Here is a 26,370-nt window from a genome sequence, read left to right as displayed (position 1 = left end):
CTCCTTACTTTGTGTTTCTAGTTACATATGATCCTTTGGCTTTTCTCTTCCTAGTGTCCCTGTGGGATTGCTTGCACTTTCTCTTCATATTTAACAAAGTCTAAGCTAGAGCTTATCAAGACCTCCGTTCTCTCAGGACGCTTTAGAAGCAAACCACCTGGCTCCCTTCTTTACTCCTGCCAAGGCTGGAAAGCCTCTCTAAAAACGCTCCTGGTTTGCTTCTGCTGAGCAGTGAGTTTCAGTGAAAGCTTCTAAGCTGAGGAGGACACCAAACCCAAGCGAAGCGCAGGCCCCTGGCTATGTGTTCTTGGGGGGCCTCTCCTGACCCAGGGATCCCAGTACCTGGGCAGTATGGCTTTTTGGGGTTTTGTCGTTTGTTTTCCCTGGTCCACTCTTGCACTGGGGATGATCAAACTGCCTTTACAGTTAGAGTTTCAAACATAACTTTAACTTTGGTTACATTCTTCATTTCTCAGCTTGGCGCTATATTTTCACAGATTACTAGGTGCAGATGACATAATAGAGGGATGAGCCATCAGAGTCAGTGCGGTGCTGAAGTCCTGGCCCTTGGAACGCGATCCGCTGATCAGCTGACTGGTCATTGTTGGTGTACGTGGCCACAGCAATGGGGGGCTCACACAGCTCCACCTTCCTGCCCCCGTGTGTATGTGCTCACGTGGGTGTGGTGTGTGTGTGTACGTTTATGGCGTGTGTCCGTGGCGTGTGCGTATGTGTGTGGCATGTCTGTATGTGGTATGTGTCTGTGCGGTGTGTGTCTGCTCTGTGTGCTGTGTCTATACGGGTGGTGCGTGTCTTTGGGTGTGGTGTGCATGTGTTTGGTGTGTCTACACGTGCGTGTCTGTCTGTCTGTGGCGTGTGCCTGTGGTGTGTGTTTACGTGCGTGCGGTGTGTGTGCGCGCTCGCGCCCTCCCGCGCCGCGCCGCAGCCCCGCTCTGCTCCCTCCTGGTCGCGCTGTCTCGACCACTCTGGGTGGCGTCCGTCGGCAGCCTGGCTCGCCCGGTCACTCACCCCGCGCGCCTCACTCACCCCGCGCGCCGGGCACGCAGCGATGGGACCGCCCAGACCCCACCCTTCCAGTCCCGAGGCCGGAAGCGGAAGTGCCCGCCGGCCGCTCACTTCCGGGCGGCGGCGGCGCGCACGGTGAGGCTGCCGCGGGAGGGCCGTCTCCGGGTGGTGGTCGCGGTCGCTTCCCGGTGTCCCTTCCCCGGGCTCCGGCGGGTGTGGGCGCGGCCGGGAGGCGGTGCGGGTGGCAGTGGGGTCCCGGGGGGCGGCCGAGTCGAGCTGCGAGGCTCGCGTCCGCGAAGGGGCCGACGACGCGCCGCGCGAGGAGGGAGGAAGCAGGTGCAGAGCTGCGCGCGCGGGTGGCGGGCGGGGAGACGCGCGGCCGTCCCGGGTGTCCGGCCCTGTGCGCGGGCCTGTGATCAGGAAAGGGGGCGAGGAGGGACGGCGCCGCAGCCCCGCTCCGTGGGCGGGCACGAAAGGCACTCGTGTCCAGGGCCCTCGGGGGTCTGCGCGGACTTGGGTGGTGCTCTGAAAGCGTGTGGGGAGGGGTGAGAAATGTCTTTGAGAATTTTGCACAGAAAACACGCATGGAGACGGGCGGCTAATAGCTGAAGTCAGTCTTCCTCCGCCAGACGCTCACCAGGTGTCCCTAGCTCCGTGGCTGGCATGTTGGTGGAGCTGGCGCTGAAGGCAGGCGTGCTTGGTGTCCAAGCACCTGAGCCCTGTGCACTGCACCTGAGCAGAGTGCCTTCTGCCCTCTCACCTTTGCTGACTAAGGCTGTTAAGCAGTAGGACATGGAATTTGGGATACTGCAGACAGTGATTTTTGAGGGAAATGGTAGGACGGGTGCTGGAACCTCAGCTAGGGAGGGTAAGGTGCGTGCTGTCCCTGTGCCTCCACGTGTTCACGAGGTGTCCTGGCGTGGCCGCCCCCCCGTCCCCGGGTCTGTAAAGGGGTGGTGTGAGGGTTCTGGAGATGAGAAATTGGCCCTCTCTGGGACAGAGAAGTGCCCTGGAGACTGACATCTGATACGATGAGTAGTCTGGGGCCCACATAGAGGCATCGTCTGTATGTCAGTATCTTACACCTGTAATCGCCCCTGCTCCGCTTAAAGGCAAAACTGTGTTTTGAGAGTTTGTATTGCTTATCGAGGAGTTCATGATCCTAGTTCAGCTTTCGTTCAGGTTTACTGGGTTAGCGATCTCGAATGCTCTCTTTAGAGCCCCGCTGTGAACAGCAGTGTTGGTGGAGGGGGGTAAGTTCTGTTGCTAACATTTCTACCTCCCTAACACATCTTCGCCCTCCTGTTCCCTCTCTGCCTGTGGACACAGGTTGCCTCTAGCATGACAGGCGCAGAGACTCTGCCAGCTTTGTAGCCATGAAGGAGACGGACCGGGAGGCTGTTGCGACAGCCGTCCAGAGGGTTGCTGGGATGCTTCAGCGCCCAGACCAGCTGGACAAAGTGGAGCAGTATCGCCGAAGAGAGGCCCGGAAGAAGGCCTCTGTGGAGGCCAGATTGAAGGTATGAGGCCAGAGTGGCCGTGGGCACCTGCTTCACTCCCAGGCGGGACAGAGGCTTTTATCTCAAGTTTCAGGTTCCTGCTTAACAACCGGACTTCGTGATGATGTGGAAGGGGGCAGCCTTGAACGTTACCTTGACTTAGCACATTCCTTCCCACAATATCCTGCCATCAGCAGATTGACAAACAAGACTGGGGCGATGTTGAAAACACCAAAGGAACAGCCTTTTTGAGCACCCAGAAATGTCCATTTAGCTTTTTAAAAAACACTGGAAGAATAACAGCTTCTCTTCTTTATTAAAAGCTCTTGTACGGAGTGCATCCAGAGAGCATTTTGTTTGGCTCCTCTGGCGCATGCTGTAGTCGGCTGACTGCGTACCAGGCGTGCTGCTGGCCCCGGTGCAGGAAGGAGGAGAGCTCAACACATTTATTAGAGTGTGTGAGAGTGAGGCATGAAAGAAAATCGATCTTGTGTGATTTGGTTTGGCTTTCAACCTACTTCACACGGAGAGAGGACGTTTTTTTAAAATTACACACACTTGACGTGGTTATAAAAATGTTGAGACCGTGGCCTGCTGTCGTTGACTGGCAGCACAGCGGTCTTGAGGACTCCAGGCGCATCTGAGGAAGGTTACTTCTCATGCTGACAGGGCAGTGAGGTCACCTCTCCAGTCGAAAACGTTAGCGTCCGGGTAAGTGCAGGTTTGTTGAGACAGGATGAGGCTCGTTCATTTGCACCAGCGAAGCAGCCAAAGGCCTGTTGGACTAATTTGAAACAGTTTCATGTCAATTTAAAAAATGGTTTAGGGCTTCCCTGGTGGCACAGTGGTTAAGAATCTGCCTGTCAACGCAGGGGACACGGGTTCGAGCCCCGGTCTGGGAAGATCCCACGTGCCGCAGAGCAACTAAGCCCGTGCGCCACAACTACTGAACCTGCGCTCCTGAGCCCGCGAGCCACAACTACTGAAGCCTGTGCGCCTAGAGCCTGTGGTCCACAAGAGAAGACACCGCAGTGAGAAGCCCGCGCACCGCAACGAAGAGTAGCCCCTGCTCGCCGCAACTAGAAGAAAGCCCACGTGCAGCAACGAAGACCCAACGCAGCCAAAAAAAAAAAAACAAAGGAAAAAAGAATAGTTTAGACCTGCTACGTTTTCATTCAGAATTTTATTTTATTTATTTATGTATTTGTATTTTATTTTATTTTTTTTGCGGTACGCTGGCCTCTCCCGTTGCGGAGCACAGGCTCCGGACGTGCAGGCCCAGCGGCCACGGCCCACGGGCCCAGCCGCTCCGTGGCGTGTGGGACCCTCCCGGACCGGGGCACGAACCCATGTCCCCTGCATTGGCAAGTGGACTCCCAACCACTGTGCCACCAGGGAAGCCCTATTTTATTTTATTTTTAATTTATTTTTGGCTGCGTTGGGTCTTCGTTGCTGCACGCGGGCTTTCTCTAGTTGCAGCGAGTGGGGTCTACTCTTGTGGTGCGTGGGCTTCTCATTGCGGTGGCTTCTGTTATTGCGGAGCAATGTCCCCTGCATTGGCAGGCAGATTCTTAACTACTGCGCCACCAGGGAAGCCCTTATTTAGAATTTTAATCTGTTCTAGGAACTTGTGGGATTAGCTAAAGTTGTTGTGTTTTGTTGAAATCAATAACTATTTCTAAACGCTACTTAGTGTTTCATGGGTGAAAGGTATCCCTGACCACCGTTGTGCTCCCTGGCCTTTCCCTTCCTTTTCCCGTCCGCCTGCTGCTCCTTCACGCCCTCTCCATTCTGACTGTACGGCTCACTGGGTGGCATTGCCACGGGCTCTCAGTCTGAATCTCAGATGTACCAGCTCTGCGTCGTGGGGCCGGCCGTCGTGGAGCGGAGTCTGGTTCTGGCCGAATGGCAGGAAAACCCTCTCCGCTCAGGCTGATGAGCAAGTCCTGCCCGTTTCTCCATCTAGTGAAGGCCTGTTGGGAAGCTGAGGGGTGCCTGAGAGGTGGTGTGTACAGTCCTTCCAAGGGCACCACTTAAGGGGCGGCCGTGGGACTCGGGGTATTCCCACGGTGGAGTCTGGCGTTTTCAGGTCAAGGGCCTGGATGAGGGGTGTTGTGAGGTTTTCTCAACAGAGCTTTAAAAACGTTGTTTTGTTCTAAGGCAGCAATGGAAAAAAGGAAAAGCTACCTTATGAATCAGTGGAATCCTTGTTGCGTTTTGTCGTCTTGTCTGTGGCACTGACTGGTCTCTACTATTGAAACGCCTCTTTTCTGCCCCCTGGGCCTCCCGGGGAGGGCCTGCTCGTGGCCGTCCCAGCTCTGCTCACCCACCCGGCGTCTTCCCTAGGCCGCGATCCAGTCGCAGTTGGACGGGGTGCGCACGGGCCTCAGCCAGCTGCACAGCGCGCTGAGCGACGTCAAGGACATCCAGCGGTCGCTGGCCGACGTCAGCAAGGACTGGAGGCGGAGCATCAACACCGTCGAGAGCCTCAAGGCCGTGAAGGACGCCGTCGTGCGGCACAGCCAGCTCGCCGCCGCCGTGGAGAACCTCAAGAACATCTTCTCAGGTAGCCGGGCCGCGGCCGCGGCCTCTCCCACGGCTCACGTGTGTGTCTCCTTGCCCTGTGGGTGCTGCAGGGCAGTTGCAGCTGTCGGCCGCCTGCTCAGAGGTGTGATTTCTGCCTGCACGGTTGGGTTCTTATTTTGAACACGGGCGGATGATCAGTTGAGCAAATAAAGGCTGGTAGAACATTCGTGGTTCAGAAATGGTCAGGACAGGCACAGAAACGGGTCACTGAGCAAGCGCTGCGTGAGCGTTGTTCCCTCGGCCGCAGTGTGGCTCAGCGGGACTCGGCACCTGGCCGGAGGATGAAGAAGCGCCGCCCGCGTGCGAGCGGGACGAGAGGGCGCAGTTCCCAGACAGGAAGAGTGTGCACAGGCCGCAGGCTGGGGGCAGGGCAGGGGGCGGATAGGGCACCCCCTGGCGTCTCGGTCCCCATGGGAGCCGGGCCTGGGGGAGTCCTTGGGGCTGGTGGGGAAGGTGGGGGCGCGGGAGGGGCCCTTTCAGAAGCCTGTCCCGGTACCTCGCTGGCGGCAGGAAGAGTGGGCTGAGCGTCAGCCGTCAGCAGCCCAGGGTGCCCTGTTGTGTTCGGTACAGCCTCCTGCCTCGTGCTCCACCCCCTGGAGCTAGTCCGCCCCCTCGCCCCCTCGCCGCTGTCAGGGTCCTCAGCATCCCAGCCGGAAGCGTCGGGATGGTCCGACCCCTCCCCTGCCTTTATCCGGTGTCTGGTCGCAGCGAGTTCTGTCCGCACTTCCTTCCGAACTCGACCCGGAGTGTAACCTGGTGCAGTTCTTCCCCTCCGCCCAGCAGCCCACCACGTGTGAACCCGCGGCGTGGCTGGCCTCCTCCTGCGTGTCTGAGGGCAGCGTTATTGAGTACTTGGCCCGCCCCTCCGTGCAGGCTCCGCTTCCCGGGCCTTCTCCGTCCCCCCATGGATGACGGAGCACTGCCCACCGCGGCGGGCGCTCCTGCTGGCTGTTGAGACCTGGAACTGGTCCAGTCTACCTGCCAGACTCTCCTTCGTGACAGCCAACCAGCCTTCTTAGTTAATTGCCCTCGTACAATTTCCTGTTGACCGACATTTTCTTCCAGTCTTGTAAGCTGATGCCAAATGACCAAAAAGTTACCAGTTCATCCACAGAGGTTGAAAATAATTTTCTTCCTTTGATGAACAATGAGGCTGTGATGTAGATGTGGTTTTTGTTCGGAGGATGTTTTTATTGGGAAGATGTTGTGCTTGTTTGGCTCCCTTCAGACTTTTCTCATTGCCTGTAACTCAGTACTGTTGTGCACACAACCTGTTTTTTCTCCACACTTTTAAAAATTATAAAATATGCATAATATAAAATTTACCATCTTGACCATTTTTAATTGCACAGTTCTGTAGTATGAAGTACTTTCATATCGTTGTGAAACCATCACTGTCCATCTCTAGAACTCTTTTCACCTTGCAAAATTGGAACTTTATTATATAGTACTCTGTGTCAATTCTATCTCAGTAAAACTGAAAGAAAAAAAAATCTGCAGCAGTTAAATGATAGTTCCCCATGCCCCCTCCCCCAAGTCCCTTACTAGTTATAGGTCTATTTAGATTTTCTGTTTGTTTGTGGTTTAGGTTTTGTGTTTCTAGGAATCTGCACTTCATCTGGGTTATCCAGTTTGCTGGTGTACGGTTGTTCATGGTACTCTTACAATCCTTTTTATTTCTGTAGAGTTGGTAGTAATGTCCTCACTTTTATTTCTGATTTTAGTTTTTGAGTCTTCTTATTTTCTTAGTCCATGTAGGTAAGATTTGTCAGTTGACTACCTTTGGTTTTGTTGATTTTCTGTTTTGTTTTTCGATTCTCTGTTTATCCCTGCTCTAATCTTTATTATTTCCTTCCTTTTGGTAGCTTTGGGTTTAGCTTTTTTTTTTTTTAAGAACTTAAAAAAAAATTAGTATAGTTGACTTATGTTGTGTTAGTTTCTGGTATACAGCAAAGTGGTTTAGTTATACACATATGTATACACGTATATGTAGCTATATTCTTTTCCATATTCTTTTCCATTGTACTTGAGGGTTTAGTTTATTCTTTTTCTAGTTCCTTAAGTTGTAAAGTTAAGTTGTTGATTTGAAATCGTTCTTTTTTAACTGAAGTGTTTATAGCTGTACTTCGCCCTTAACACTGCTTTGCTTGCATTCTGGAAGTTCTGGTATGTTGTGTTTTCATTTTCATTTGTCTCTAAGTATTTTCTAATTTCCCTTGTAATTTCTTCTTTGGCCCATTGCTTTAGAGTGTGCTGCTTAATTTTAACTTTATCCATTTGTAGTCAGAGAAGATATTTTGTATGATATTTATCTTTTAAAATCCATTGAGATTTAATTCATGGTTTAAATGAATTCATGCCTAATGATTTAATTTAATTCATGCCTGAGGGTATGGTCTGCCCTAGAAAATGTCCCATGTGCACTTAAGAGGACTGACTGTGTGTGCGGTTGTGTCGGGTGAAGTGTTCTGTATACGTCTGTTAGATCTAGTTAGTTTGTCGTGAGGTTCAAGTCCCATTTCCCTACTGATCTTCTGTCTGGTTGTTGTGTTCATTATTGTGAGTGGCGTATTGACGTCTCCAGCCATTATTGTAGAACGGTCCGTTTTTCCAGTTCTGTCAATTTTTGTTTCGCATATTTTGATGGTCATTAGGTGTGTAAATGTTTATAATTGTATCTTCTTACTGGGTTGAACATCTTATTTATATAAAATTCCTTCTTTGTCTCTTACAACCTTTTTTGACTTTGAATCTGTTTTGTCTGATGTTAGTACCGCCACCCCTGCTCTCTTTTGGTTACTGTTTGCATGGAATAACTTTTCCCATCCTTTCACTTTCAGTCTATTTGTGTCTTTGGATCTCAAATGAGTCTTGTAGGCAGCGTAAAGTTGGATCATGTGTTTTTTTGTTTTGTTTTTGCGGTACGCGGGCCTCTCACTGTTGTGGCCTCTCCCGTTGCGGAGCACAGGCTCCGGATGCGCAGGCTCAGCGGCCATGGCTCACGGGCCCAGCCGCTCCGCGGCATGTGGGATCTTCCCGGACCGGGGCACGAACCCGTGTCCCCTGCATCGGCAGGCGGACTCTCAACCACTGCGCCACCAGGGAAGCCCGGATCATGTGTTTTTATCCATTCTGCCGGTCTCTTTCTTTTGATTGGAGAGTTTAATCTACTTACATTTGAAGTATTTACTGGTACGGAGGGACTTAATTCTGTCATTTCCCAGCTGTTTTCTGTATGCCCTTATTTTGTCATTTTCTGCATTATAGCCTTTTGTTTAGTTGATTTTTTTTGTAGTAAAGTGTTTTAATTCCTTTCTCAGTCCTTTTTTTTGTATATTCTATATCTATTATTGTTTTTTGTTCCCGTGGGGATTACATTTAACATCCTGAAGTTATACCACTAATTTGAATTTACACCAGCGTAACTTCAATAATGCACAGGAACTCTGCCCCTATACAACACTTCCCATCTCCTTTCAGTTATTGATGTCACAGAACTACACCTTTATACATTGTGTATCCAAAAACATAGACTAGTTGCTATTTTTAAAAAAATGCGTTAGTCTTTCAAATTATGTAGAAAGTAAAATGTGGAATTACAAACCAGAGTTACAGCAATTCTAGCTTTCTATTAGTACTAGCTTTGGACTAACATTTTTTTTTCTCTAAATGTATTAGTCTCTTGAATTATGTAGAACAAAAAGAGTTAGAAAGCAAAGTTACAATAATACTGGCTTTACAGTTGCCCATGTATTTACCTTTACTGAGACCTTCATTTCTTCCCACAGCTTCAAGTTGCTGTCTGGTGTCATTTCACCTGCAGGACTTCTTTAGCATTTCTCACAGCGTAGGTCCAGTGGTCACAAACTCCTTCAGTTATTGTTTGCGAATGTCTTAATTTCTCCTTCACTTTTGGGGGACAGTTTTACCAGATATAGGATTCTTGAGTTACAGGTTTTTTTCCTTTTAGCATTTTGAATATTACCAGCAGGCTGCTTTGTGTCCTTCAAAGTCTCTGAAGAGAAATCTGCTGATATTCCATTGAGGATCCCTTGTCTGTGATCAGCTGCTTCTCCCATGCAGCTTTCAAGATTTCTTTGTCTCTGTTTGGCTTTCCATGGTTTGATTATAATGTGTCTCGGTGGTGGGTTGAGTTTTTCTGTTTGGAGTTTGTTGAGTTCTTGAATGTTTATGTCTTTCATCAAATTTAGTAAGTTTTTGACCATTATTTAAAATACAGGCACACCTTGGAGATAACGCAGGTTCGTTTTTAGACTACCTCAGTAAAGTAAATTATCTCAGCAAAGCGAGTCACGTGAATTTTTTGGTTTCCCAGTGAATGTAAGTTATGTTTACATTGTGTTGTAGTTTATTAAGTGTGCAATACTGGTATGTCTAAAAAAAACAACGTACATGCCTAAAATAAAAAATACTTTATTGCTGAAAAACGCTAACTGTCATCCAAACCTTCAGTGAGTGATGATCTTTTTGCTGGTGGAGGGTCTTGCGTTAATGTTGATGGTTGCTGACTGATCAGGGCAGTGGTTGCTGAAGGCTGGAGTGACTGCGGCCGTTTCTTAAATAAGACAGCAGTGACGTTGGCTGTGTTGACTGACTCTTCAGCAGTGATTTCTCTGTAGCAGCAATGTTGTTTAATAGCATTTTACCACAGGAGAACTTCTTCTAACATTGGAGTCAATCCTCTTAAACCCTGCTGCTGCTTTGTCAACTAAGTTTATGTAATATTCTAAGTCCTTTGTTATTTCAACAGTTTTCACAGCATCTTCAAACTTCAGGAGTAGTTTCTATCTTAAGAACTTTCTTTGTTCATCCATAAGAAGCAGCTCCGCGCGTGTTGAAGTTTTCTCATGAGATCACAGCAGTGCAGTCCCATCTCCAGGCTCCACTTCTGACTCTGGTTCTCCGGCTGTTTCCACCACATCTGCCATTACTACCTCCACTGAAGTCGTGAACCCCTCACAGTCATCCCCGAGGGTTGGAGTCAGCTTCTTCCAAACTCCTGTTAATGTTGGTATTTGGACCTCTTCTCGTGAATCACGGGTGTTCTTAATGGCATCCAGAACGGTAAATCCTTTCCAGAAGGTTTTCAGTTGACTCTGCCCTGATCTGTGAGAGGAATCACCATCTATGGCAGCTGTAGCCTTTCGAAATGTATTTCTGAAATACTAAGATTTGCAAGTCGATGTTATTCCTCTATCTGTGGGCAGCAGAATAGTCGTTGTGTTAGCAGGCGTGAAAACAACAGGGATCTTGCTGCACGTCTCTGCCAGAGCTCTTGAGTGGCCACGTGCATTATCAGCGAGCAGTAATGTTTTGAAAGAAATCTTTTTTTCTGAGCAGTAGGTCTCAACAGTGGGCTTAAAATATTCAGTAAATGATGTTGTAAAGAGATGTGCTGTCATCCAGGTTTTGCTGGTCCATTTATAGAGCACAGGTGGAATAGATTTAATATAATTCTTAAGGGCCCTAGGATTTTTGGAGTGATAAATGAAGATTGGTTTCACCTTAGGGTCACCACCTACATGAGCCCCTAACAAGAGAGTCAGCTTGTCCTCTGAAGCTTTGAAGCCAGACACTGACTTCTCCTCTCTAGCTATGAAAGTCTTAGATGTCATCTTCTAATAGAGGGATGTTTTGTCTGCATTGAAAATCTGTTGTTTAGTACAGCCACCTTCATGAGTTATCTCAGCTAGATCTTCTGGAGAACTTGCTGCAGGTCCTACACTGGCACTTGCTGCTTCACCTTGTGCTTCTGTGTTATAGAGACGGCTTCTTTCCTTCAACCTCATGAACCAGACTCTGCCAGCTTCAAACTTTCCTTCTGCAGCTTCCTCACCGCCCTCAGCCTTCACAGAATTAAAGAGTTAGGGCTTTGCTCTGATTAGGCTTTGGCTTAAGGGAGTGTTGTGGCTGGTTTGACCTTCTCTCCAGACCACTCAGACTTTCCATATCAGCATAAGGCTGTATTGCTTTCCTGCCATTCATGTGTTCACTGAAGTAGCACTTTCAGTTTCCTTCCAGAACTTTCCTTTGCCTTCAGAGCTTGGCTAACTGTTTGGCACAAGAGGCCCAGCTTTCAGCTTATCTTGGCTCTCGACAGGCCTTCCTCACTCAGCTTAATCATTTCTAGCTTTTGATTTAAAGTGAGAGATGTGCGACTCTCCCTTTCACTTGACCACTTAGAAGCCATTGTAGGGTTATTAATTGGCCTAATTTCAGTATTCTTGTGTCTCGGAATAGGGAGGCGTGAGGAGAGGGAGAGAGCAGGGGGAGCAGTGAGAACACACACCACACTTGTCAGTTATGTTTTTGCCACGTTATACGAGCACGGTTCTCGGTGCCCCAAAACAATCACAGTAGTAACGTCAAAGCTCACTGAGCACGGATCACCGCAACACTTATAATCATAGTGAAAAGTTTGAAATATTGAAAGAATAACTGGAATGTGACACAGACATGAAGTGAGCAAATGATGTTGGAAAAATGATGCCGATGGACTTGCTTGATGCGGGGTTGCTCCAGCCCTTCGGTTTGTAAAACACGCAGTGTCTGTGAAGCCCAGTAAAGCGAAGCACGGTAAAACACGGCGTGCCTGTAGCGCTCCGCCCGTCTTTCTCTCTTTCTCTGGGACTCCCACAGTGTGCACCCCACAGACCCCTTAGGCTCTGTTCACTCTTCTCTAGTCTGTTTTTCCTTTGATCCTCATGCTTGATAATTTCCTTTGTCCTGTCTTCAAGTTTGCTGTTTCTTTCTTCTGCTTGATCAAATCTGCTTTGAAAATCTGAAGTAAAATTTTCATTTAGTTATTATACTTTCCTCCACGTTTTCTTTTAGTTCTTTGAGCATGTTTAAGAGTTTACTTTAGGGCTTCCCTGGTGGCGCAGTGGTTGAGAGTCCGCCTGCCGATGCAGGGGACACGGGTTCGTGCCCCGGTCCGGGAAGATCCCACATGCCGCTGAGCGGCTAGGCCCGTGAGCCATGGCCGCTGAGCCTGCGCGTCCGGAGCCCGTGCTCTGCATTGGAAGAGGCCACAGCGGTGAGAGGCCCGCGTACCGGGGAAAAAAAAAAAAAAAAATTTAGAGTCTTTGTCTAGTCCACCATCTAGTCCTTCTCGGAGATGGTTCCTGTTGGCTTATCTCTTCCTTGAGTCTCCGTTCTCTCCTGCACCTTCGTATGCCTTGTGATGTTGTTGCTGAACGTTGGACGTTAGAATCTAATGACGTGTAACTCTGGACATCAGGTTTTCCTCTTTGCCAGGGTTTGCTGATTCTGTTTGTTGTTTTTGTTGTTTTGATTGTCACAGGGTGTGTCTGTGCTGAGGGTCAGGCTGAGATGTAAACTCAAGGTCTTCTTAGGTCTTTCTGAGCCTGTGCCTCTCCTGGTCAGTTGCAGTCCCTTTCTACTTCCCTGCTGGTGCTTAGAGCTGAACTGCACCAGTGTTCACCACGCCGTGCGTTCACGCCTGTCCCCGGAAGTTGTTGCCTTCCGTAGACTCCGGAGTTCCGAAGTGGGTGCTCAGATGCAGTCTGTCGGTGCAGCAGTCGTCCACGTGGGAGACAGAGTGCCGGTCACCCTTGTCCCCATCTGCCCAGAGTCCCGCATGGCCCTTTGTGTGGTTTTTCACGGTGCCATCTTGTGCCTTTCCCCCCAGTGCCCGAGATCGTGAGGGAGACCCAGGACCTCATAGAGCAAGGGGCACTGCTGCAGGCCCACCGGAAGCTGATGGACCTGGAGTGTTCCCGGGACGGGCTGATGTACGAGCAGTACCGCATGGACAGCGGGAACACACGTGACATGACCCTCATCCACAGCTACTTCGGGAGCACGCAGGGGCTGTCCGACGAGCTGGCCAAGCAGCTGTGGATGGTGCTGCAGAGGTCTCTGGTCACTGTACGCCGTGACCCCACCTTGCTGGTCTCAGTTGTCAGGATCATCGAAAGGGAAGAAAAAATTGACAGGCGCATACTTGACCGAAAAAAGCAAACTGGCTTTGTTCCTCCTGGAAGGCCCAAGAACTGGAAGGAGAAGATGTTTGCCATCCTGGACAGAACCGTGACCACCAGGATTGAGGGCACACAGGCGGACACCAGGGAGTCTGACAGGATGTGGCTCGTCCGCCACCTGGAGATCATAAGGAGGTGCGTCCTGGACGACCTCATCGTCACCAGGAACCTGATGGTGCAGTGTTTTCCTCCTCGTTACCAGATTTTCAGGAACCTCCTGAACGTGTACCACCAGGCTCTAAGCACACGGATGCAGGAGCTCGCATCAGAGGACCTGGAAGCAAACGAGATCGTGAGCCTGCTGACCTGGGTCTTAAACACTTACACCAGGTAACTCCACCTGTATACCTGGCGTTTCCTGTTTCATAGACACTGTGGGTGAAGCATACTGACAGTTTTTAAACGTCTGCTGCGTCCTCTTGCTCAGGGCGGGTGCTCAGCACCCACGGACGTTGCCTTCTGGCTGATGCGTCTCCTTTTGGTCTGTCTGTGTGTGCCCCGAGGTCGGGCCCGGCCTGTGGTTGTGTGGACGCTCTTGCATCTGGGTGGTGCCTGTGCTCTGGCCGGTCAGTCCGTAGTGAGCAGTTTGGCATAGCGTTTCCTGCGCTCGTGATCCGCCTTCTCACGGTGACACTGAGGGCAGGTGGTGTCACCTGTTGGACAGGTGAGGACACGTGGACCCAGGAGGTCCTGAGACCTGCACAGAGTCACGTGCTGCTGAGGAGGCACCAGCTTGCCCCTGCTGGCTTCTGACCACCGAGTCTGTTTTTTTCTCACCAGCATGAGAGGAAAATCAGCTACCCTTTGGCACTTCAGCCTTGAGGTTTTGTCACTTCATAAAAGGGGTGTGAGCCACTTTGTGCAGGCATTACTTTGAGGTCGGGTTTGAAAAACCAGCCAGTGGTGGGGTATCCTGAAATTCTTTTAGGATTAGCTGGCGAGAGGAAAGCACCTTTTATTCTAGCCTGTCTTGTTGCTGGTGTGTAGAAACTTAATTAAACCTCTCCTTTTAGCAATAAGGTTTTGGGATTTTTTGGGTCTGTGTTTGTTTGTTTTTTGGTAGCTGCTTGTAGTAGAGGATATGTACGTTTCAAGACGGAAACATATAAAGAGAAAGAAAACATTGTATCCATTGTGGCTGGTGCTCTCTCTGCTCTCCTGTGCTGGGCCTGGGCCTCGGCGCCTCCTGTGTGCCGCCCTCCATTGCCATCGCCTGATCCTGTCGTCAGGTCACCCTCGAGGAAGACCTCTCACCATCCTCTTGGTTTTGAGGCACAGGGAGGGACACGCGTGCCCAGGGTCACACGGCCCTCAGGGTCAGACGGCCCTCGGGTGGGGGCGGGACTTGAACTGGGGTCGGGCCCTCATGTGCTCCAGCCACCAGACCTTGGGGTGTGCATTTGTGTGACCTGCGTGGTTCTAGGCCTTGATTCTGGTTTTCACTCGCCACGTTGTAAGCATTTTTCTGTCCTTGGCAGTTCTTGACAGTTTTGTGTTGGTCACCACGTCCTATCGTATTGGAGTTTCTCATGGGAAAAGTTGGACTGCTTTCACACTAGAAACATTTTCATGCGGAGTTAAGGTTCTTGGGGCAGAAATAATCTAAGTGGTAGATGGTCTCTTAATATTTGCAGAATCTCATGAAGTGCTTTTTCACTCAGGAAGACCTTGGATGTCTTAGGAGTGGTGGACAAGCTGTTAATGCTCAGGATTGTCATTCTGAATCCATACTTAGGGAATCAGCCGAGCAATCAGCCTTGGACATTTAGGAACCCAGCCACATACCTAGCTTTTATCTGTTTTTTATGAAAACTGTTTTCTGAAGCTTGGTTCACACCCCTCCCTTCTTCAGTACCATAGGCTGCAAGCGCTGACACTTCACTTGCTGACTCGCGTTTGGTTGCAGGCGTCAGGTGTTCTCCGCTCTGGTCCTTGTCCTACTGGACCAGCGGCGTTAGCGCCTGTGCCCTGCGTTTCTAAATTCAGTGCTTGTCTGTTGTTCTCCAACTCATGGGACCTCCTACCTGCCAGGCCCTGGTCTTCCTCAGGGGGCACCGTGGGTGGAGCAAGCAAACCTTGCCCTGCAGGCCCCTGGGACAGGGAACAGCACCACTCAGCTGAGGGTCTCCTGTGTCCCCTTCCTGCTGTGCCCGCAGTGCAGAGATGATGGGGAACGCAGAGCTGGCCCCGGAGGTGGACGTCAGCGTCCTGGAGCCTCTGCTTTCTCCAGACGTGGTCGCCGAGCTGCTCGACACCTACATGTCGACTCTGACAGTGAGTGGAGTGATGTGGGCCCACGTGGGTCGAGTTGGGCTGCAGCCAGGACCCATCTGGCCGTCGGGCTTCCAGAGGACGCGCGGCTATTTCTGAGAAGTCGGGTCTGGAGGTGTCCTGGATGTGCCGTGGCGCCTGCCCGCCTCACAGCGCCGAGCCCGGGAGTGGGAGGGCGGCAGGTGGCGGGGGGGAGGGGGTACCGCCCAGTGCCCTTGGGGGTCTGAGGGTGTGATGACGTGGTCAGGTCTGCTCCTGGGACGTGGGGAGCCTGACATCAGGCAGCCTCTGGCGGAGGCGCCGAGGCCGTGCTGGGACGCAGGGGCGGCTTGGGTAGCGGCCGTGGGGTCTGGTCTCCGTGAATGGCCTGCCAGAGGCATGTAGGTCTCGTGCTTCCCTGTCCTGACTGACCTGGCCTGTCCTCCAGCATGACCGTCGTCGAGAAGGTTAAGTCGAGGGAGGCTGGTGGGGTCCCGCCCGTGGAGGTGGCTTGTCCCCTCGTGTGGGGACTGGGATCCCCAGGGGGCCGTGTTTGCTTCTGCAGCTGCTCCACTGAAGAGCGGCCTGTTGACTCCAAGCCTGGTTCTATTCTTCCCTCCTGCTTAGTCGAACATCATTGCCTGGCTGCGGAAAGCCCTAGAAACAGACAAGAAGGACTGGGTGAAAGAGACTGAACCTGAGGCCGACCAGGACGGCTACTACCAGACGACACTGCCCGCCATCGTCTTCCAGGTACCGGGCCTCGGGCTTCACAGATGCATGCAGTTGCGTGCTGCCGGCGGAGAGAACCTGCTTCTCTCTGGAGCTGCGGAACCAAGGGTCAGACTTGCCAAGTAGTTTTGCCCACGGTCGCAAAACCTAATGTTTTTTGCTCTCCTAATGTTTTTTTTTTTTTTTTTTTTTAATTAATTAATTAATTTTTGTCTGTGTTGGGTCTTTGTTTCTGTGCGAGGGCTTTCTCTAGTTTTGGCGAGCGGGGGCCGCTCTTCATCGCGGTCCGCGGGCCTCTCACTATCGTGGCCTCTCGTTGCGGAGCACAGGCTCCAGACACACAGGCTCAGTAGTTGTGGCTCACGGGCCCAGTTGCTCCGCGGCGTGTGGGATCCTCCTCGACCAGGGCTCGAACCCATGTCCCCTTCATTGTCAGGCGGGCTCTCAACCACTGCGCCACCAGGGAAGCCCTCCTAATGGTTTTTGATCTCAAACCAGAAGCTAATTATATGTTACGTGTGTCTGATGCTCAAATTTGAGTTTGCTTACTTCCTGATGTAATGGCCAAGGTTTGTCTTCGTAAATGCTACACAGTCGAGTCTAATCCGACGTACTTTGGGAGGAGTCTCTTCGGGTTTTAGTGTCATCGTGTGTTCTTACAGGTCGTCTGCTCTCTTTGTCTGGCCTGTCCAGTTCCCTTCCTTTGAGAAACATTGCTGATGGTAGGAGGCCGAGCCGCGTTAGAGGTTCTCCTGCTGCTGACACGGAGCTTGGGCTCTAGCCGGGCTCTGGGTGATCCCAGTAGTCCATGACATGTTGGGCTTCACCCTTTCCTTTATTTTGGGAGCTGACATCCGGTGACCACGTGGGGTGAGCTCTGCCTTCTGGCGCTTCTCCACCTTCCCACGTCCGGCCCCCCGGCTCCAGCGTGTGTCCTCCTAGCGCTTCTTAAGGAACCCACATCTCAAACCACAGCCCAGCCCCTGGTACCCGTGTGACCCCAGCCACACCCGCCCTCCCCGGACCCCTCGTCTCCCTGTCTCCCCGTGAGAACATACGTGTCCCCCTTGTGGCGACCGGCCTGTTTGCAGGTAATTAGGAAATGATTCCCTGGGTTTTTTTTTTAACCTGGTAAGAAAGTTTTGTGTGTTTGTTTAAGTAACTTTGTTATTTTTCACCTGGCTTCATTTTTTCCTCTGAATTTGGACTGTCCTGACTACCAGTTAACAGGTGGGGGGTTTATATAATGGGAAATCTGCACCCTCGTGAGTTTATATCAGAATTCATAAGTTCTCCAATTTTTAGATGTTCGAACAGAACCTTCAGGTCGCTGCTCAGATAAGTGAAGATTTGAAAACAAAGGTACTCGTTTTGTGTCTTCAGCAGATGAATTCTTTTTTAAGTAGGTATGTATTCTTGCCAGTGTGCTGATTTATAAAGTTTTTTTTTTTTTTTTTTTTTTTTTAATGGAGAGGAAAGCTGTGTTGATCCTAATCTGGCTAGTAGTAAAACAGAATTCAAGCCTGGATTCACTGTAGTCACCTTTTTCCGTTAGTCAGAACTCAAGCCCTTTCTTGTTATCTGCCTTTTGAATGGGTTGCATTCCCCCGGGGTCCCGGGTGTGATGGTGTGGGGTTCTCAGCAGTGGGCTGGTGCTACTGCAGGCTTGGAGCTGGGGACCTCCTTCAGTCAGCCTTCCTGTTGTCCCGTTTCCCGGGGTGCCCTCCACAAGTTGTACACAAAGAAGATTTTCAGACGTATACGGAAGTAGAAAGAAAGGCCTACAAAGCTGTTCAGCCCACCATCCAGGTTCAAAAGCTGCCCTTTAAAGCCACCCCTCGCCGCATCTGGCTCCCCTCCCCCTCGCTCTGCTGAAGTACACTTGACTCTTGAACAACGTGGGGGTTGGAGGGGACGACCCCCTGGTGCGGCTGAAAATCCACGTGTAAGCTTGCAGTCGGCGCTCCTGCCGTGGTTGCGCGTCCACAGGTGAGCCAGCCTCGGCTCGCGTGGTGCTGCAGCGCGTGTTGGCCGAAAAGGTCCACGTGTAAGTGAACCTGCACACTTCAGACCCACGTCCTTCAGGGGTCAGCTGTGCTTTACAGCAAATCCCAGACGTTGCGGCATTTCAGCTCCTGCATTCCCTACCCCAACTGCAGTGCCGTCAACCCACCGAATCTGTCAGGAGCGTTCCGTGGGGCCGCCTGACACCAGGTTTGTGTTTGGGTTTTCCCACTGGTCTCAGACCCACCTGTTTATAGCTGTGTGTTCAGACCGGGTTGGCAGAAGGCCTGCACTGTGTGACGCTGGAGGACAGCCCCTCCTGCTCTGAGCCACTGGCTTGTGGAGACGCACAGACCCTCCTGTCCAGTGTCCTCCAGCCTGGCCTCAAGCTGCCATCTGCCCATGAACCACAGGTTGGCTCTGAAGGCCGTGGGGCTCCTCCGTGTTTCCTTACTGTTGGCCAGTAGCCTGGCACGGGCTGTGTGCTCCACGCCCCTGCTCCTGTGGCTCGGGTGCCACAGCCGGGCCCCTGCTTAGGATCCCCGTCAGCTGTCCACCATGGGTCATGGCCTGAGTTAGTCATCCCGTTGGTATTGTTCTGTAAAGTAGATGTTTTCCTCAGCAGCCTCAGCTGTGTGCTTACCTGCATCATGCTTTGGACAGAAGGATGGGATAAATGCTTGATTACTTCCCTTTAATTTTGCCAGTTTTCGGTTTACTTCTTCCTTAACATCTATTGAAAACGCATACAGATTTATACAGTGTGCTGTGCTTTTCTTGTACTCCCATATATGTTTGAGAATCTCCATGGTAGATTCAAAAATGAAGTATGTAGCCGTCTCAGTTGTTTTCTTGACATCTTAAAGAGTCTAATTTATTTTTAGTTTGAGTTTTTCGGGGAAAGTCTCAGAAAAGGACATTTTATCTAGCATTTGATCATGTTCCGCACACTGTTGTATGAGTTTCTAGGTGAGTCATACGTCAGACGAAATACTCCTTTCCCAGTTACAAATGTTTCAGAATATTTGTAAAACCAGAGCACCGAGCCATATTTCAAAGCCTGATAATGAAATTAATTTTTAATAATCGTTTTTCGATGATCCACTTCCATTAGCATAGGTCACCCTCCCCCCCACAATCCTTTATTTTTGAAGACTCGTCCAGCCCGACGCTGGCGATGTGCTGCAGAATGTGATGTTAGGCTGCGCACTGGCGCCGTGCGGCGCGGCCGCTCTGACGGGGCCGCGTGTCCGCAGGTACAGAGAGGAGGCGCAGCTCTACAAGGAGGAGCACCTGCGGCAGCGGCGGCACCCGCACTGCTACGTGCAGTACATGATCGCGCTCGTCAACAACTGCCAGACCCTCAGGTGAGCGGGGGCCGGGGCCGCGGGGCGGGGCGGGCGCGCTCGGCCGCCTCACCGGGCCCTCGGTCTCCTCCTCCGTCTCCTCGCAGAGAATCCATAGTCAGTTTGAAAAGGAAGTATTTGCAACATGACGCGGAAGGAGGTGTGTCTCTGAGCCAGCCGGGCATGGATGGGCTTCTGGACGCCATTGCCGAGGAGGGCTGCGGCAGCCTGCTTGAGGAAGTCTTCCTGGACCTGGAGGTGGGCGCCGCGGGCCGGGTCCCCTGGGGTGGCGTCAAGGAGAGACCCTTCCAGGAAGTGTTAGACCAGAGCACTCAGCAGGTTACAGGGTGGAAGCTGGTGTTGGAGAGGAGACTGGTTATGGTCATTAGCAGATTCCTGCGTGAGGGCACGAGCAGGCCTGCATGCCCGTCACACGGCCGGGCTCGGGTCTGAGCAAAGGCCCAGAGCACGGCCATAAACAGAGTGCACTCAGATCCCATCCAAGGCGTGGCGTGTGATGAGCAGGCACGTTTATTTCAGAAGGCGTGGAAATGGCTCAGCGTCGTATGGAATGGGCAGAAACCGGAATGTATTTAAAAAATAGAGTCACGATCATCTTGGGTCCTGCAGGGCAGGAGCTGCTGGGGTGATGGGTGGTATCGTTTCATGGTATCTGTAAGTTTCTCAGAAATGGTTTAGAAAACAAATAAAGTGTACTTAAAAAGACAACATAATAGAGAAATAGACAAAGGACATGAATATCTGTTTCACAGAAAAAGGAGTCATGTGTCCTAAGTAGGAAACAGAGTGCCCAGTCTTAACTGCTCTTCAAAGAAAAGCAAATTAAAACTGAATATTTTTGTTGCTTACCAGGACGGTAAGAATTAAGAACATTGCTACCACGTGATGTTGAGGGCATGAGACTCCCGTATCCCGTGTAGAACCGTGAATCGGCACAGTTCTGGGAGGGCGGCTGGCACAAGTGTCGAGGGCAGCAGTCGTCAGGGTTGTACTTTGCCTACTTTCTGACTAGTAACCTTTAGTCTTAGGAATCTCACCTGCAAAAATGCACAGATTCACTGCAGCGTTCTTGATAATTGCAAAATGAGACATTTTAACTGTTCATCAGAATTGGGTACACAAATTACAGAGCATCCACACAATAAACAGGTTCAGTCAATTAAGGTAAGATGTGTACGCACAGATGCGTCTGGTATACGTCTTTACAGTTAAAGTACATATTTGCAGAGTTTCTGCATGAGCATCGCTGTTGTGATCAGAACATTGGGCGGGCGTAGGACGGTGGCTCCAAGTGCCTCTCTCCCGATGACAGGCCGTCATGAGGGTGTTTTCTGTGGTCTGTGCTTTCAGCAACATCTCAATGAGCTGATGACAAAGAAGTGGCTGTTAGGATCAAACGCTGTAGACATCATCTGTGTCACCGTGGAAGACTATTTTAATGATTTTGCCAAAATTAAAAAGCCATATAGAAAGGTAAGAGTGTGGGGCACACATGTGGCCTGAGTCCCCTGGCATCTTGTGTAGAATTTGGTATCATCAGTTCTTGGGTGGAAGTTCACGGGTGGTTTTGTGAACCCAAGCAGGTCGGAGACGTTGCTGTCTGAAGGTGGCAGAGGTGGAGGTGATGGGGCACGCACCTTGCTGTCCAAGGCCACGCTGACACGGCTGCAGACCCAGAACCCCGTGGGTAGTGGGGACTTCCTCAGCAGGGACCCCTCAAAGGGCGGGTGGGGCTGTGGCCATGGCTCTGATGAGAGGCTGGACAGGAACCGCAGTTCCCTCTTCAAGTCTACGCTCGGGGGCAGCGGGCGGCTCTCAGCACAGGGCCCACGGGAGACTCCAGGGTCCCCAGCCGTCAGGGTCCCCTCCAGGCCCCATGAAATGCCCCTGTTCCCATCTGGGGCTCAGGCAGCTTTCCGCGGGGGAATTCTCAGGGCCTTGGGTGATTTTTGCTGTTGTTGCTTTAAAATCAGCCTTTCTGTTTCTGGTTTATGGAAGCGTGAGTGGTTTGACACACAGAGCTTGGGTGCAGACACTTCAGGACGTGTCTCCAGGTCCTCCGGGCATCCCTGTAGACACTTGTCTCATTTGTGAGCAGCGTCACTGTGTCATTTCATTTCTGGTTCTTGTACCTTCCTGTCTTCTCTTTGTCTCGCTGCCCTGGCTGGGACCCCCCAGCACGGGGGCATCTTTGTCTCATTCGGAAGTTTAAATTCTCCTAACTGTGCCATTAAAAGTGATGCTTGCAGGGGGACCCAGGTGTTTTAAATCCCCGTGGTTGGTCGCTTCACAGCTGTCAGGAGCCTCGGGGGGTTAGAGGTCGGTGGGACCAGCTCTGTTCAATCTTGAATTTCTTGTTGCTTGTACAGTTTTGGTTCCACCTTTTATGTTTCTCAGCATTCTGTCCTTTGATCTAATAGCGGGTGTGTGAAGTCCTTGGGGCTTGTGTCTCAGCCACTTCTGGTCCAGGTGGCTCGCCTCCTGGAGCGGCCGGGAACCTGCAGTCTCACTTGCTCTGCCAAGAGCCTGGCCTCCGCCCGGGTCCCTGCAGCTGCCGGGTGTCGCCTCGCTTTGTCTTGTTTGGGGCCCTTGGGGTCCCCCTCACTGCCCGGCCTCCCTGGTACACAGAGCTTCTGATGTCTGTTCTTGGGACTCTGAGGCTGCGCCTTGTGTCAGCAGAGTCGTGCTCGCGTATTCGTGGGTGACGGCCAAGTGTCCCATCTACCTGCGGGTGGGCTCCGGAGAAAACCACGGCCTTCTCCAAAACTTCCCCCAATGTGTGGACTTGGGGCTCCTCTTTTCCCAGAAACTCGTCACACCATCTCCAGAGACTGGCCGTTGACTAGCCTCTGTGCACGAGGTGTGATGTGTGTGGAGCCCTTCAGCCTGTGAGGGCAGAGCAGGGCCTGGCCCAGGGTCCCCAGCCCCCCACTGAACCCACACCCCACACTCCTGGGTTGAGAAGCTGAGAGACGTGTGCAGGATGGGCAGGGCGAGGAAAATAGACCCGGATCCCCCGGGGGGGCCCGTGAGCCACCGGACGGGTCTCAGTAAAGCAGGTGCCGCCCTGGCACTTGCCCCTTCGCCCCCGACGGGAAGCTGCTCTGCAGCGGGTCCGCGCCCAGAACGACGTGTCTGGCGGGGCTGCAGGCAGGCGTCCCCGTGGCGTACTTTATTCTGTGGGCTTTCTAGAGTGGACGTGAGCATCCGAGGTGTCCAGGCAGTACCGACTTCCGGCTGCTGCCATGTGGCCGGTGCGTCTGCCCGTGTCCCAGATGTGAAACACGGTGACCCTGCTACAATTTTCTAAAATAGAATTTGTAATAAAGACTCAGGTGTGCTTACTTGGTTGACTCTAAAATTTGTATCGATGAGAAACGGGAAGGAGCGCGCTGGCCCGTGCACAGTGGGCCTGGACTCGCCTTGGGGCCCGCGTGCCAGGCTGACCCCGTTCTCCATGTGCCCCGTAGCGGATGATCGCCGAGGCGCACCGGCGCGTGGTGCAGGAGTACCTGCGGGCCGTCCTGCAGAAGCGCATCTCGTTCCGGAATGCCGAGGAGCGCAAGGAGGGCGCCGAGCGGATGGGGCGGGAGGCCGAGCAGCTGCGCTTTCTCTTCCGCAAGCTGGCTTCCGTGAGTGCGCCTGGCCGGGCCAGGTCCCCGGGACCAGTCGTGTCGGGAGCCGAGTGCCCCGCTGGTTGTCTCCTTCTGTGAGCCGGTCTGTGTGTAGACCCGCCTGGCCTTCGGGTTGGGGGCCGGGCACTTGGGGGGCAGCAGCAGCTCTAGCCCCAGCGCTTGGTGTTCCTGTCCCTCGGAGAGGGGCCGGGCTGCCGGCAGGCTTGGCTGCTCCCCACCGGGAGTGAGTCCTGAGGGGTTTGCCGGCCTGGTGGCCTCCGCCGGAGAGGGTGTGACGGAGACCCCGTTGAGTGGTCCGCTCAGCATCTGTGCTCTGTCCTGCAGGGGTTTGGTGAGGAGATGGACGGGCACTGTGACACCATCGTCGCCGTTGCCGAAGTCATTAAGCTTACGGACCCTTCTCTGCTCTACCTGGAGGTCTCGACTCTGGTCAGCAAATACCCAGACATCAGGTAGCGGCAGGGTCATTCCTGAGGTCGCTGGGGAGAGGGAGGGTCCCGGGCATTAGGTGAGTGTGGCAGGTCTGGGCTCCTGCGAGGACCCCAGATGCCGTGCGGACGGCGATGCGGGCAGAGTGCATTTCAGAGATGACAGCGGTGCCCGCCAGCCCCACCGCGGGTCACGGTTCCCAGGCGTCACCAGGCCACATACTTGGTGTTCGGGGCGCCGATGGGAAGGTGGCCGAGCAGACTGGTTTCTGGAGGCTGATCCTATGCCGTGTGGAGGTGGAACCAGGGAACGGAGCCGGGCCCCTCCTGCGTGGGGGGGAAGGGATGGGGGGAGCGGCTCCCCGCCAGCCTTTGTGACTCTCCAGGAGCCCTGCCGCCCGGTCGGGGGTCGGGGGGGCTTGAGTCGGCTTTGGAGGCTGAGTGGCCGCAGCTGCACCCTGACGCCCCCTCCCCGCCCAGGGACGACCACATTGGTGCGCTGCTGGCCATGCGGGGGGACGCCAGCCGGGACATGAAGCAGACCATCATCGAGACGCTGGAGCAGGGCCCGGCCCAGGCGAGCCCAGACTACGTGCCCATCTTCAAGGATATCGCGGTTCCCAGCCTGAACGTGGCCAAGCTCCTCAAGTAGCCGGCGGGCCCCCCCACCCACCCCGGGCATCAGCTGCGTGTCTGGGGGCTGCCTTGTCTCGGGAGAGCTCTCCCTCGCCTCTGCGCTGTGTACACACTTCTGAAACTGCTGCTCAGTAGAGTCTGGACTTCTGATGGGACATGAGGGCTTCCCGCCGTGAGGGTCTCTTCCTGGTGATGACCAGCCCGCTGGGGTCAGGTGGGCGCACTGCTCCCTCCCTCCCTCCCTCCCTCCCTCCTCCATCCCATGGGGTCACACCTGCCACCGGGTGGGTGTGGCGCGTGAATCCCCACCGCCTGCAAATCCATCTTACTTTTCCACCAAGTGAATTGCACCCTGAGTCGCACCCTGAGTAAACGGTGAGCCCCGTGTGGTCCCTACCCTCGCCGCCGCCCCGCTGGACAGGTTTCTTGGCAGCCGAGCTCCGAGGGAACCACGGGGATGGCTCCAGCGTTCGCCCCGTTCCTCCTCCCATGCAGGACGTGGCGTGTGCGGCGCTGGGCTGCTCTGAGGGTCCAGTTCCTCCCTCACAGGCTTTCAGGGCGGAAGTGTGGGTGCTGTGCTCTTACTTCCTCCTCACGAGGGGTGAGAAGTTCACAGGTGGGACTTTTCTCTTGGAAGAATCAAAACCTAAATGGAGACCTGAGGGCGTTCTTACAAGTGTTGCTCGGAAGAGACATGGTCTTCCTCAAGGTTTCTCGCCTGTGTGCTGTCTATCAATATACACTTTACTCCAGTTCCCTGTGTGACGAGACGTAGTGTCTAGTAGGTAGCGCTGCTCAGTACACAGTTCTTGAATTAATAAAGTCGAGTGTTAACAATCGTTAGTCATTGCCCCTTATGATGATGAAGATAACATCTTTCCACTGGCTGAGAGAAGTTTCACTCTGAGTTACTTCTGGAATAAATACCCGGGTGACTCTTCACAACAGCAGACCCAAGTGACCTGTGCTGTCCTTGCTCTGACTACACAGTGGTCACCACAGGGCAGGCAGGGCCCTCGGTCGCTGGGGACACCTGTGCGATAGTGGGCCCCAAGCTGAATGCCAGATGCCACCATGTTCCAGCGGGGCCAGGATGTGCTGGGAGGTGTGGTGAGGGCCACAGGGGAGGGCCACGTCCCGGTGGGTGGGCAGTGGCCTCCACACCGGCACCCAGGGGAGGGTCACCTCCAGGTCACTGGGCGAAAGGCTAGCAGGCACCCACACCGAAGGCCAGTGCCTGCCTCTTGATCAGGCTGCCACGTGCTCGGTGGGGGAAGTGGGTATACCAGGACAGACAGCCTGCGGCCCACGCCGGAAGGCAGCTTCACCTTGTCAGGCCGTGGCAGACTCACCGAGTCTTGGGGCGGTTCTCCCTATAAACTGCCATTCAGTCGAAAAGCGTCTTTCAAGTCAGGAAGTTTCCAACTCTCAGTTTTACTCAGCGGGTTTCCAAAAAGCAGGGGAGAGGGGCGCCTGACCCTGCGTGTCTTTCACACTGCCTGGTGTGCTCTCCCCCTGCACCTGCCCACGTACAGTCCACGCTGCCGTAACAAGGACACCTCACGACAGGTCCCGGAAGCAGGGGGTTTCTTCCTTTCCCAAGGAAGTCAGTCGGGGCTGGGGGCCTACACGGGGGCTTCCAGCTGCCCCGTGCACCCTCCTGCGTGGGCAGCCAATGTGGAAGAGTGGAGGTGGGGGCCCTAAGCAGACGTGACTGTCCCGATGAGGCGACGCCACATGGAGACGGGGTTGTGGTGAAGCTGCTACCCGCCTAGGAGCACCGGAGGCTAAAGCGGCCCGAGGTGGCGTGGCCCTGCCCTCACCTGATGCCGATTCCCTGCAGTAAGTGTTGTTTGAAGCCACCTGCTTTGTGATACTTTCTTATCCCAGGGAGCGAGGGGAGCCCCCTCCTTGCTGGAGTCTGTGCTTTCCACCAACGTGGAAAGGGCTGTAAATTCACTGGGTAGGCTCCTCTTGGAAACTGTCTGCGGACTCCACTTGGACTTGCCGTTTTCTTTTTGTAGTAAAATAAAAAATTTTAACTATTAAAATCAAAGGCTGTCTCTGGCAGGGAGGCCCCGAGGATGACCTGCAGGAGATGACCCACAGCCCCAGGCGGCTCCACCTGGGGGACGGGGTCCGCCCACTTTGCTGCCTCCCCCACCAGCCTCCTCTCAAGCCTG

General features: G+C 53.0%; 1 protein-coding gene across 5 annotated transcripts; it reads left to right on the top strand.

The window, feature by feature from the left end:
• Nucleotides 1-1,111: 1,111 nt before the first annotated feature.
• Nucleotides 1,112-25,030, top strand: EXOC3 (exocyst complex component 3). Of its 5 annotated transcripts, none has more exons than XM_082624169.1 (13): nt 1,112-1,161; nt 2,356-2,546; nt 4,872-5,091; nt 12,784-13,465; nt 15,292-15,409; nt 16,013-16,138; nt 17,423-17,523; nt 19,378-19,488; nt 19,575-19,725; nt 20,839-20,961; nt 22,959-23,120; nt 23,448-23,575; nt 24,032-25,030. In XM_082624169.1, exons 2-13 carry the CDS (start codon nt 2,403-2,405, stop codon nt 24,201-24,203), a joined length of 2,238 nt encoding a protein of 745 aa, XP_082480295.1. In that variant the 5' UTR covers nt 1,112-1,161; nt 2,356-2,402; the 3' UTR covers nt 24,204-25,030. The 5 variants fall into 5 exon arrangements, with proteins under 5 accessions (XP_082480295.1, XP_082480298.1, XP_082480297.1 ...); XM_082624168.1 differs by lacking the exon at nt 1,112-1,161 and adding an exon at nt 1,175-1,362; XM_082624170.1 differs by lacking the exon at nt 1,112-1,161 and adding an exon at nt 1,388-2,138.
• Nucleotides 25,031-26,370: the final 1,340 nt, after the last annotated feature.

Source organism: Mesoplodon mirus (genome assembly GCF_964341445.2).
Source record: "Mesoplodon mirus genome assembly, chromosome: 5".
In the NCBI taxonomy this organism is placed as follows: Eukaryota; Metazoa; Chordata; class Mammalia; order Artiodactyla; family Ziphiidae; genus Mesoplodon; species Mesoplodon mirus.
This window is presented reverse-complemented; position numbering and strand designations above follow the sequence as displayed.

Bases quoted from the DNA above. Each gene is read 5' to 3' on its own strand.
- EXOC3 (XM_082624169.1), top strand. From the start codon at position 2,403: ATGAAGGAGACGGACCGGGAGGCTGTTGCGACAGCCGTCCAGAGGGTT. The intron at 19,489-19,574 runs GTGAGCGGGGGC...GTCTCCTCGCAG, and splicing joins AACAACTGCCAGACCCTCAG to AGAATCCATAGTCAGTTTGA. The intron at 23,121-23,447 runs GTGAGTGCGCCT...TCTGTCCTGCAG, and splicing joins TCTTCCGCAAGCTGGCTTCC to GGGTTTGGTGAGGAGATGGA.